The sequence below is a fragment of the Arctopsyche grandis genome, chromosome 2 (assembly GCF_051622035.1).
Source record: "Arctopsyche grandis isolate Sample6627 chromosome 2, ASM5162203v2, whole genome shotgun sequence".
NCBI lineage: Eukaryota > Metazoa > Arthropoda > Insecta > Trichoptera > Hydropsychidae > Arctopsyche > Arctopsyche grandis.
In genome coordinates, this window is record NC_135356.1 from 31,642,731 (window position 1) to 31,655,603 (window position 12,873).

General features: G+C 34.5%; 1 protein-coding gene and 1 long non-coding RNA gene across 2 annotated transcripts; both read right to left on the bottom strand.

Annotated features, from left to right (window-relative positions):
* Window positions 1–5,919: 5,919 nt before the first annotated feature.
* LOC143922349 (general transcription factor II-I repeat domain-containing protein 2-like) lies at window positions 5,920–6,845 on the bottom strand. Its single transcript, XM_077445572.1, has 3 exons — window positions 6,344–6,845; window positions 6,242–6,246; window positions 5,920–5,973 (listed from the first exon to the last, which is right to left on the bottom strand). Exons 1-3 carry the CDS (start codon window positions 6,843–6,845, stop codon window positions 5,920–5,922), a joined length of 561 nt encoding a protein of 186 aa, XP_077301698.1.
* An 817-nt stretch (window positions 6,846–7,662) lies between these two features.
* LOC143921136 (uncharacterized) lies at window positions 7,663–8,952 on the bottom strand. Its single transcript, XR_013261400.1, has 2 exons — window positions 8,879–8,952; window positions 7,663–8,795 (listed from the first exon to the last, which is right to left on the bottom strand). It is a non-coding gene; the product is annotated as an uncharacterized LOC143921136 (long non-coding RNA).
* Window positions 8,953–12,873: the final 3,921 nt, after the last annotated feature.

The following is a 12,873-nucleotide window of genomic DNA, read 5'->3' on the forward strand; positions in this document are numbered from 1 at the left end:
AACAATTAGGATGTCCAGAAGGACGAATCATATTTACCAATGTAGCAGCGAAAAAATAATATGTGCGACGAGGACTATTAGCTGATGTGTGTTTAGACACTCCCCTTTGCAATGGACATACACTCAACTACGTAGTATGGATGTTCTCTGGACTGGTACTACTGTCGTGTCAAAGATTCCTTAAAAATGACAATGTTCGATAAGATACTGTCGAGAGGATAGAAAAAGTATTTCGAATGCCACAATTTGCAGATATTTTTTGTCTTGCAAAATAACATGCAGGTAATTCTACGCTCAACTTAAGGTACCACTTTTCGAAAATCGCTCACGACGGCAGTTTCGAAATGATGCAATATGTGACGAGCAATCTAGGTAAAAAAAAGTATCCGGTTACAAGCACAAATCAAAGGTGACAACTATATTAAGATATGCAGTGCATTAAAAGTACCAAAGCCCCAATGACACGTTTCAATATCCATTCCATTTTTAATGAGGTGTACGTAAGCGGTCCCAATGCTCCGTTTTGGGATGAGGAGCAACATCGTTTATACAACCAGATAAAAGCCGGAACCGGTATTAACGATACTGGAGATGACGATAGTCCAAGTTGGAAATTGAGCCTACATATATGTACATACATATGTACCTACATACATGTGTACTTTTCGTATATATTTGTAAATTTTTACACACATAAGTGTAAGTTCGATGAACTCAAAACCTAATGCGCCTACTGTATTCGCTACAAAAGGCAAACCGTCGGCAAAGTTATCTGTAAAATCCAATGCAAATACCAAACGAGAACTTCATGGGGGAACATTTTGAAAGCACAACCAAATGTACATCAAGTTCGAAAGCGAATATTCCATTTGCATTCACTTTAAAAAAAAATAAAGTTGTATCTAATTGTAATATTGGTAGTTTTATATATATATATATATATATATATATATATATATATATATATATATATATATATATATATATATAATAATAATTATTCGAATAATAATTAACAAATAGCTATTCTTACTTGTTGAAATTATGATGTATTTTAAATTTTATAAAAACTTCCATAATGCACCCTCGTCAACATCTTTGATTTTGCAAAACCCGTGTTTGTGTGTCAACAGCAACATTTGCTTTTAGCAATTCTAAAACCATGTACATACACATATAGATATGCATACATACATATGTCAAAATACTATCAAATTTTAACATGTGAATTTAGAGATGACTATTCATTTAAGCTGAGTTCCCTCATTTTATTTATCCTCAAGTGCGTATGGTCAATAGTTTTAAAGCATGTTTTTTTCGAAGTTTTCGGTGGTTTTAGATAAAAAAAATCCTATAAAGTTGATTAAACGTCTCATAAGTTTTGAATGTGCTCAGATTACTATTCGATTGTGGTCATAGAGTGTTAGAACGAGAGTGCTCACAATATTTGAAATACAAAATGTTGGATGAAATTTTAGTCAAAATATTTTTTAATTGTACTCGAAAAACAATGTTTATATCAATCAAAGTGCCAGGGAGGCGACCTGGCTCAAAAAGAAGTACGACCTGGCCTGCGGCGACCTGGCCCGACCTGGCTCGACTACACCACTGCATATATCAATACGCTCGATTTGCCATGAAATATAAATTTCAATACCTATGTATCTCTCATAGCTAGTATTTTTTTTAACATTCATAAGTCATTTATTTTATTAATATTTTCTTCTTCTTGTTAATGCCTTGTCCGCATCCTGACGTTGGCGACCACCTCGTCGATTATTTGAATATACATATCCGCATCGGTCTTCAGCGGCTCGGAACAGCGCTTCGGCGCTCATATCGGTCCACATGCGCATGTTTCGAAGCCAAGATAACTTTTTCCTGCCAATCCATTTTTTTCCTTCTATTTTCCCCATGGTTTTCAAACGGAGAAATTCGTATTTTGGACCCCGTATCATGTGTCCGAGGTATTCCATATTTCTCCGCTTGATGACAGAAACAAGTTCCCTGCCTCTCCCCATCATGCCGAGGACAGCTTCGTTTGATATTTATTTTATTTATTTATTTTTTATTTTTTTATTTAATTTACACCAAGAAGGCCTAACAGGTAAACCCAATGCGCCTTCCTGGCCAAAAACAATTATATAAACATATATGTACACCATTCATATATACACAAATACTTCCACGTATACACAAATACACATTCATACATACATAAATATAAAAATACACATATATACATATACATACATACACACCTACACATATATATATATATATATATTCACATATACATACATATACATATACATATACACATACACTTACAATACATACATCCATATACATACAAACATTATACATGCATATACACATAAACACATAAATCATTACAATTAGTTATTGAGTTCAATTGACTCATATTTAATAGTTCTGACATAAAAATTTATTCATTAGGAACAAAATTCAAACTCCTAGGATTAAAATCACCCAAGATCATGACTTTCCTGCCAGCCAAAACATTAAAATTATTTTGCAAATTTGAAAAAAATGAATTTATAATTCGGAGGAGATTCATTCGGAGGAAAATGCAGTACACATATTAAAATTAAAAATTCTTTAAGCGAAGTTCAACCCAAATATGTTCACCGATGGTATTGAGCTGATCAAAAAGGCGAACAGATTGAAAACTAGCAGCTCGTACAGTGAGAAGTACTCCCCCGCCTCTGCTGCAACGATCCCTCCGAAAAACTAAATAGCGGTCATCGAAAAGTTCGCCATTTAAGACAGAATCGCAAATCCAAGTTTCAGAAAAAGCAATTAAGTCATGATCTTGAGCAAGAACAGCAGATAAACAAATGTCGGTCTTTGAATTAAGTCCCCTTACATTTTGGTAGTAAACATTTAAGGACTCACAAAAGCGCGCCCGTTCCTTTCGGGTCTTATTAAATTGCGGTCTTTGTCTTCCGAAAAAGCCACCGACGCAACCCGACTCTCCGCGGCCAAAAAGCAGGATCAAAAACCACAGAAAAGTCAGCTGTGCAGACTCCTATTTTGAATGAAGCATAACTGCCCCTAGCTGATAGTGATTGAACTGTGAAGTTCTGATCAATTCGTCCCAACTTCCTACATATATAATCCCTTATTTGAGTTTCTGTAGACTCACGTTTCAGATAGAATAAATGAATAAATTGTTTATCGGAGACAGCTTTTAGATGCTCATCTTCAATACCCGAGCAACGGATTAAAGACTGCCTCTGAGACCGTTGAGACTGAATTGGAGACTTAGACTTAGATATCTTTTTGGTCCACGGAATCTTCAGCATACGCCTATAGACCCACATCTCAAAAGCCTCAATTCGGCTGATCATCTTGGTTTTCAGAGTCCACGTCTCACATCCGTGTAGTAATACTGTCCAGACGTAGCTCTTCGCGAATCTCAACCGCGTATGAAGATTGAGATGCTTGTTTGTAAGCGCCGCCTTCATTTTTACAAAGATCTGAAGAATACGGTGGATGCAGAAGCAATTCGAAGCCCAATTCATGCAATTTTGCCATCGTTTTCATTGATTTGTGACACGGTGCATTGTCGATGAAACAGCACAGGACTAACTAAAAATCATATGGATTTAATACTAGTAGCGCCATCTATGTGTCAGCCTACGAACTTTTCAGCCCACCTAATATGTATGTACATAAATGTAGATCAGTGGTTCTCAGGTGAAATTTCACCGTGGCCGCACAGGTGATAATAGTAGTCCCTGGTGGCCGCACCAAATTTAATCAAATAAATTAAAGTTACAAAAAAAAATCAATTTATTCATAAAATAAAAGAAATTTTAACATTTTGGTATCTATTTATTTAATAATAATGCAATGGAAATTGCTCAATACTCCTTTCTTCAATAAGTTTGCGTCTGTCAGCTGATTACTAAATTTGTTTTTAATAAAGTGCATTACACTGAATGATCTTTCGCAATATACGGTAGTGGGAAAAATAGACAATATTAATAATAATAACAATTGTTGCCAAATCTTTATATTATTAAGTACTTGATCGTGATTAATTTCTAATAATGCATATTTTACGTTAGCCCAGTTAATTAATCTCAATACTGAAAATGATTTTAATCTATTTTGTAGTACTAGGAAATTTTCATTTTTCATCATAATAAAAGGGGAAGATACAAAAGAAACAGTTTTAAAAAAATTCAATTCTTCGAACCTTTTATCAAGTTCCAGATTCAGAGATTTAAGACACTCTATTATTTTAAGTTTTAATTTTAATTTTGAAGTTGTTTCTGTCATCCTATCTATGAAATCACTAACAGAAGATAAAATTGAAAAATTGTCATTTTCAACTTCTGTCACAAGGCTTTTCGCTATAATTTTTATTTAGTTTGTCAATGATGAGCATGGTTTCTATTATTGTTAAGTTACTTTTTTGTAGTTGTTTATTAATCAAGCTAATGTGCGGCAAAAAATTCTTTAGGAATAAAATCGACCCTTTTATATAATTACTTTGAAGCTTTTCACTTAAATCTTTATGATTTACGGCCAAAGCAGATATATGTAACATAATCATTTAATTCACAAAGACGTTGAACACTGTTATCAAAACTTAGCCATCTAATATGATTGCAATTGAGCAATATATTGTGTTTTTCACCGTTGATTTCTCATATAGGACTAAACATGTTCGACAATTTACTACTGGTATTAATTGCATTTAATACTTTTCTCACAGTTAACTCCACATCTTCCATGCATTTAATAACAGATTTACTAACTAGCACTTCGAAATATTTCGTTTTCACAGTCTTCGTTAAATAAATTTAATACAACCCTATTGTGACTCGAATGACCTCACTCCCATGTGTGCAAGTCAATTTCTTATAGTTCTGCATACTATTGAGAACACACTACGGATCATATTCGCGTGGAAGAATTTTGAGGTGTTTGTTTTTTGTTGAATACAAGTCAGATGTAATTTTTTTTAAATATTAGTAGTAAAATCCTCTAGTGGCAGCACTTGAGAACCACTGATGTAGATGTACGTGGCAGCCAATTTTTCGTGCGTATCCTTTTGCACGCGGCGTGGGTTCGCCATCGCTGAACGATGCAATGCGATTATCGACCGACCGAACTCGTACTCGCTCGGAATGGTCGCATAGCATTATACGTAATTCGCACGAGACTTGCGTTAAAAAACGTTGCGCTAAAACTCGGCGTTGGCGCTTTTATAAAGTTCTCGATATGCTTAAAAATCACTCTTGTTTCGTTTCTCGCTTCAGTAAGACGTGGAAATGGTTTCTGCTAAATTAATAGCAATAGCGATTTGTGTTGCTAGAAGACGAAAAAGAAAACAAAAGGCATTCTGGGTGCACCCTCTGAATTAACTCAGATACTTAAAAGGGCAGTTTGTGACACTGTACGAAGAATTGAGGCAATACCCCGATAAATTTTTTATTGTTACTTTCGAATGTCTATTACAACATTTGACGAACTGTTGACGATAGTGGGGCCTCGAATAACACTTCAAGATACCAACATGCGTTTGGCGATACCACCTGCACAACGACTAGCTGTTACACTGAGGTAAATAAAACAATAATTACAAAATTACGAAACAATTTATATTTATTAAAAACTTAGGTATTAAATTTAACAATCATCTCTCAGATAAGTTAATATAACTTATATTGGTCAAGGGGCTCTGAACAGTTATTGAACTTGATTGGGCAGTGTTGGATGGAGATGGGCAAATATTTGGGTTGAAAGTGGTAAAAAAGCTTTGTGTGGCGTGTGGCCTAGAACTCGGTGCAGTTGAATTAGCGGGGCGATAAAATTAAAAATCTCCTCTCGTTTTTAAATAGCGAAATTCGATATTGTCCTGATAGGTGCTACATAACTTTGTCAAATGTTGCAGATGCACAGGATTGGTCCATTATGTCGACAGGGGTCGGCAACCTTTTGAGTCGGAAGAGCCAAAAATTACAATTTACAAAATTTCAAAGTTTTTGAAGAGCCACAAAATTTTTTCTTGCCAACAATAAATAGTACTGCATAAATAAAGTTTTTTAATAAAAAAAACTAATCTATTTATTCATACATATGTAAGTAGTGTTTTCACAACAAATTAGATAATATATATATATACATATATGGCATTATTAAATAATTACTTATTATTTAAGTAAAAAATTGAAACAATTAAACATTTACTTACAACACTAACTTGTACTTCAATAGCACACAATTGAGCAAACAAACGTAAGAATTTCGTGGTTTATTTTGCTCTGAAGAATCGTTGTTGCCCCTTTATTTTTTCCTGTCATACTTCTGGCTCCATCAGTTGCTATTGAAACGATTTTATTTAAATCGATCTTATTGCCTTCAAGGCATTTTTGCACGGCATTCGCTATATCTTCCCCTCTAGTTTGTCCCGAGAGCGGTAACAATCCTAGAAGTTCTTCTTTTGGACCTTGGGATGACATATACCTGACAAAAAGGGCAACTTGTGCCGTGTCTTTTATGTCGCAAGACACATCTATAGCAAGTGATAAGACAGAAGAAAGTTGAATATCTTTCACCTGCAAATATGTTACATTTGAAGACATTTTAGCTATTCTATCTTGTACTGTTTTAGCGGATAGTGGCAAATCTTTGATTTTTTTCAAGATTTCTGATTTCTTCGCCGGCTGGATATTTACTAGCAAACTCAGTATGGTGTTAGTGAAGTGTCTCTCTAAATTTGATTTCTTATTGTGTGCGAGTTTTTTTTGGCAAATGAGACAAGTCGGAAGGCCATCTGAGTTGCATATGAAAGCGAACGACTCCATCCAATCCCGATTGAATTCTCGATGCTCTTCTTCAGTTCTTCTCTATTTTTTTTGAAGATGCCATGCTTGCGGTGAAGCTGTAATAAAGAATTTTTAAAATTATTATTTAGGTATCCAAAACAGCATATGACAAGTTTTGCAATTATTTACTTTGCTTGATCAAGTTTTTCTTGCAAGGACTGTTTAATTTCTAGTTCAACTTTCTCTATGTCATTGTCTATTATTTCTATATCGGGCTCTGAAGTATTTGGACATACTTACAACCATGTTTATTATTGATGATTTATTCTTCGCTGTATCGAAGAACTGGACATATAAATATTGTAATAAAACGTACTTACATAAAAATAGATAATCTTCGTACAATTAACAGAAACAACAGCGTCTTAGCACAACACACACACCGCGTAACGAGATCTAAGTACTTGAAAATCCAAAGTACGACTGAGAAAATCATATTCGATTCTAAATAGCACAGGTCTCATAAAAAGAAAAAAATGTCAATATATGCTTCGAATATCATTGCAGCTGAGGACAAAATCTGCAACACGATTCAGGCCGTGCGTACCATTTCGTGGAAGCGGCGAGCGGATGACGAAACTGCGAGCTGGGGTGAACGCTTCACTGCAAACAAATAAATTATGACCGTATTGTTCTTTGTGGAATTCGAGAGCTTCCGACGGACTGACGTCAGTGACGACGCGTGTCACGGGGGAGGGGTGCGGTGAAAAGCGACTACAAGTGACTCGGTGTGATAGAATCGGTGCCTAATCCTCGTTAATCAATTCAGAACGAATTTAAATATATTTTTTTTTTTGATAAAATAAATAATGTTTGCGTATGGAACTAAAGAGCCGCAGCTTCACATCCAAAGAGCCGCAGGTTGCCGACCCCTGGTCTAGTCCGTATCTCATTGGACCGGAAGCGGAGCGGTCAGAAAGACACACGGTATTCGCAAAGTTTTAGTTAAATTATGTCGAAATGCAGTAAATTCGGACGAGGATTAGTGTTATCGGGGCAAACCAAATAAGTGATTTTAAATGTACATACATATATCTATGCATATTTGGAAAATATACAGGAAACCACAAATTCGGTAATTATTTTCAAAATATTTTATTAGCCCTTTGAATGCAAACCAACGCAGATCGGCGTTTTGCCAACAAGTCCCTGTCGAAAATTCAAAAAAAGTTTACTTTTTTCTGATCTAAGAAATTTTTGTTGATTTGTTAAATGGTTTATCGTTTCTGACATAAGTTAGAATTCAAATTTGGGCCAAACTAGACGGCAAACTAGAATACAAACTTTAATAAGCAATTATCATCAATATTAGAATCGATCACATGGTACTCGATAGCTCTCGACGAAAGTGATGATCGAAAAGATACCCCACAGTTATTAATTTTCATACGCGGATGTAACTCTAAATTTGAAATTATTGAAGAGCTGTTGTCATTGGAATCACTTAAAGATCAAACAACGGGAGCTGATATTTTTTAAAAAGTTGTTAATTGCTTAAAAAAAATAACAACTGACAGAACACCAAGTTTGACGGGTAAAAATATTGGACCATTAAAGAAAATCCGGGATAAATTTTCCAAAAAGTGTCCCGATTACAATTTAATTATAATTCATTGTATTATACATCAACAAGTATTGTGCAAAAATGTGTTAAAAGTTGAACATTTGACATCTTGTATTATTAAACTTGTAAATTTAATACGATCGAGTGGCTTGAAATACAGACAATTGATTGCTATCCTTATTTCTTATCCTTTAAGTTTGTAATTTCAATAATTTCAATAATTATCACGTTTAGTTTCCGAAACCGTAAGCATCTGTATTTCCTGTCGTGATGTTTCTAAATATGTCATGGATTGTGAAGAAGGCATCGCAACACTTGCAGGTGGAGTTGCAATGATTTTTCGGGGAACATTCCTCGGAACATACCTATAAATATAAAATGATTATTTATTTGAAAATTTTGAGCTCTTCTTATTTATTATATAAATATTATATTATATAATATTTACAGTGAATTGTTTGGACCATGCTGAAATCTCGAATGGTTCATCGTTAGAACAGGGCCAAGTAGGTTGAATGTGTTGTCCAACTAAAAACATATGTACATACAATCTATGTAAGAATTCTGAAAACAGTTTTTCATATTCTATAAATACACATTTTATTGACATAATAACAAGTACATATTAATATATGTATATGTAGATACTAAATTGATGAAATTATACGTAAACGTATAATTTTTAGGATTAAACAGATTTACTAAATCCATGGAGGATTCGTAGAATGTTAATATGTAATTCCAAGAAGTACACCTGTGCATACTTACATATACATACATATGTCGCCATGTAAGAGATCGATATCAATTCAATGGGGGGGAGGAGGGGTATTACACTGCTGATACTTATACATACATACTACAATATAATATTCAAATTTCTTATTTACTGATTGCGTTCATTTAACTGACCAGCTCTGTTGAAATTGTGAAATCCGTCAGTCATGATAAAATCACGATCTATGCACTTCCCGTCTGAAATAATAACAATATCGAAGGTTATTTATGTAAGTATGTAAGGCTCCCTCTTGGGACCTCTATTATTCAATATCTTCATCTTCGATATTGAAAAATGTTTTCAGAATTCAAGTGTACTATTATTTGCTGATGATATGAAGATTTTCAAGAGAATAGACAACCGAAATGATGCTTTGGCCCTACAAGATGATTTGTTCAGGCTAGAGGCTTATTGCAGCATAAATAAGTTGGAAATTAATGTAGCAAAATGCTCCTGCATAACCTTTACCAGAAAACTATGTCCAGTTGACTTTCCTCATTCAATCAACGGACATAGACTCACAAGGGTATCGGAAATTAGGGATTTGGGAGTCTTTTTAAACTCTGATCTATCCTTTGGTAAACATATTGACAATGTTGTAGCTCGAGCGTCGAAGGCCCTCGGGTTCGTCATCCGGTCCTCCAAATGCTTTACTTCTATTAAATCATACAAAATACTATATTGTGCATACGTAAGAAGTATTGTTGAGTTTGCATCCCAAGTTTGGAACCCAGAGTACTCTGGTGCAAGAGACAGATTGGAGCGCATTCAGAAGAGATTCTTGATGTACATCAGTAGCCGTTTTGGACTATCCTATACTTCCTATGAAGATGCTTGTAGGTGTCAGCATCTACTTCCACTTGTCAAAAGAAGGGAGATAGCTGACATCTCAACAATTTTGAACATCCTTAACGGCTCAATCGACTGTCCTCAATTATTGAGCAGACTATCATTGCGTGTGCCAAATAGAATGACTAGATGTAATGAGCTCCTTTACATACCTAATACTTTTTCTAATTATGGAAGAAGCTCATTCATCTGGCGTGTAAGCTCCACCGTCAACACACTAACTTCTGCAATTTCTATGTTTGACTTATTTAATATTAATGCTATACAAGATAGAGTGATTATTGCAAACTTGTTTTTCGATGATTAATTTTATTGAAAATTTACGATTGTGATTATGAATTTTTATTTTGATGTATTTATTTTGTCTTTTTGTTTTTTGTTATAAATTATATTATTTTTATTATTTCATAATTTTTATCATATTATTATTCTTATTATTTTGATATTTTTATTATACTGTTATATATATTTTTTTATTTTTTATTTTTCTCTAACTATCTTACTCTATTATCATTTTTGTTTCTTATTTTAAATGTTTAAGCTTTTCTTTTTTTACCTATATGTGAAAATTATTAATGGTTTACTTAACATAATTATGTTTTTTTACTATCAATCTATGTAACTTAATAAACTGTAAGTTTTCCAAATAAATAAATAAATAAATGTAAGGTTTGTAAGGTGGTAGAATCCGTGACATTAAATTTGATAAAATAATAACAAATGCATATTCACATAAATTTAAATAAAATAAAACTGTTCAAATAAACTTAATAAAATGTTTACTATTAGATAAGCCATGTTTAAAGCATTTATTACGTCCGTGAAATGTTTGGTTAATCTTATGTGATGTCTATGGGAAACTTTACATTGTCATTTATCGCAGAATCAAACATTCATCAGGACTTTTACATACATATGTATATGTAAGTTAAGGTAACTATTAAGCATGGTTAATCTAAAAATAATGTACATATTGTGATAAATATGAAAATAAGAATCTCAGCATTACATTAAATGATAAGTATGTACCATAAGAAAGTTTGTACGAAAATCTTGTACATATATTGTGTTCTTCGTCTGTTCAAAGGGTTTCTAAACAAAATACCTACAAATTAATCAAATTGATGTGTTTGTTAATTTTTATCGTGTGAAAATAATTTATACCCGCAATAAAGCACATTGGTAATAATTAGTCACCGGACCCAGAAGGTGCCGCGTATTGTTCAAAGGTTGTAAATGCATTGTTAAAGGTTTGCCGAACCTTTTTTTACAAAGGATTTACAAAATGGAACAATGGATAGCACTGTGACTATCCTACCTCTAGTAATAATACGATAATACGAATTCCATATCCAGTTCCTAAATATGTAGCAACTGGATATGGAAACATCGGTAGTAGATATCGTGCGTGTGGATGGTTCCATGAAAGCGTTCCCTCTAAGGTGTGCGCGCGTGTGAGACACCTTAGAGCTTGGACGGAACGTTGGCGTCAAGATGTTGCATAAGTCCCCCCCCCCTCCCCCCTTCTTCGCCGAGCTCGGCCGAGAGCCGAACGCCGTTAGCCGAGTGCGCCCGACTTCAGCCGAGGCCGCGCTCGGCTAACACTTTTACCAACACATGTACACATTGTAAGCGTGGCCGCTCGCCGTAGCAGTGGACAAAAAAATTCACCCAATCTATGTAGTCTAAATATTTATCAAATATGTATATCCATATGGTGTTTGGAAAGTTGTGCATATTTAAATTCAATTCGACTATAACTAACAAAAATATATTCGACATAATTTTCATTTACGATATTTTCATTTAATCAGTGTGATATTTTGAAACTTATAATGTACTATATACTAACTATGTATGTAGTAGCACTCGAAAAAGAGTGAACTCGGGCCCTGAAACTTTTTTCCGCCTCCCCCCCTCTCGTCAGCCCTTAGTAGATATGGGCAAAAATGGCAATTTTGAACGAACCGATCGAATTTTTATTCCCGGAAACAGTGGCGGACTGGGACTGAAACCAGTGCTTGCCAGGAGTCAGAGGGGGCTCCCACCCAGGGCTAAAAAAAAATGTCTTCCCCCCCATATAACAAAATTTTCTTCTTTCCATCACGCTAAAAATCAAGGGTAAAAAATAAATAGAATTTTCAAAAATGCACGAATCAAAATTTAAAAGTGCAATTATAATCAAATGTTATTTTGGAAGTATGAAATAAATTTAAATCGCTGGTTGATGATGAATCGTCCTATAAAAAAAACTTTTTAAGTGAATCTGCGTGACATCATTTGTTTCAAATAACACGCGTGTTTATGGTTGCAATCAATCGGTGGGTCTCATAATCATATAAAAAAAATAATTTAATTTTTAAATTAATATTTTTCAAGCACGGATTATCCGCACCCGGATGATTGAGAGTATACTGTATATGTAAATTTATTGAATTGTAACGATGAAAAAAATGGTCACACATACATTGTATGCTAATGGAGAGGGCGGCAAACAGTTTCGCGACGAATCGCAAAGCAACGCAATGCAAGGGGACGTCGAGCCGCCATTTTGGTGCTGATGGAACGACTATTAACTCGGATCGTGATTCTAGTATTGATCATCATGATTAGAGGTAGGACCGGAAGCGTGCCGTTCATTTTTTTGGACTCTTAATTTCTAAATAGACCCAAAATGCCCTGATTCCTGGAAAAAGCACGCTTCCGGTCCGCCCTTTAATCGTGATACTGACACTATCACTGATACACGGATCGCGTGATAATATTGATAGCGAGACGGCCCAACGTGAACATTCGTCCAAAGAGGCTGCGAAACA

Bases quoted from the DNA above. Each gene is read 5' to 3' on its own strand.
- LOC143922349 (XM_077445572.1), bottom strand. From the start codon at position 6,845: ATGGAGTCGTTCGCTTTCATATGCAACTCAGATGGCCTTCCGACTTGT.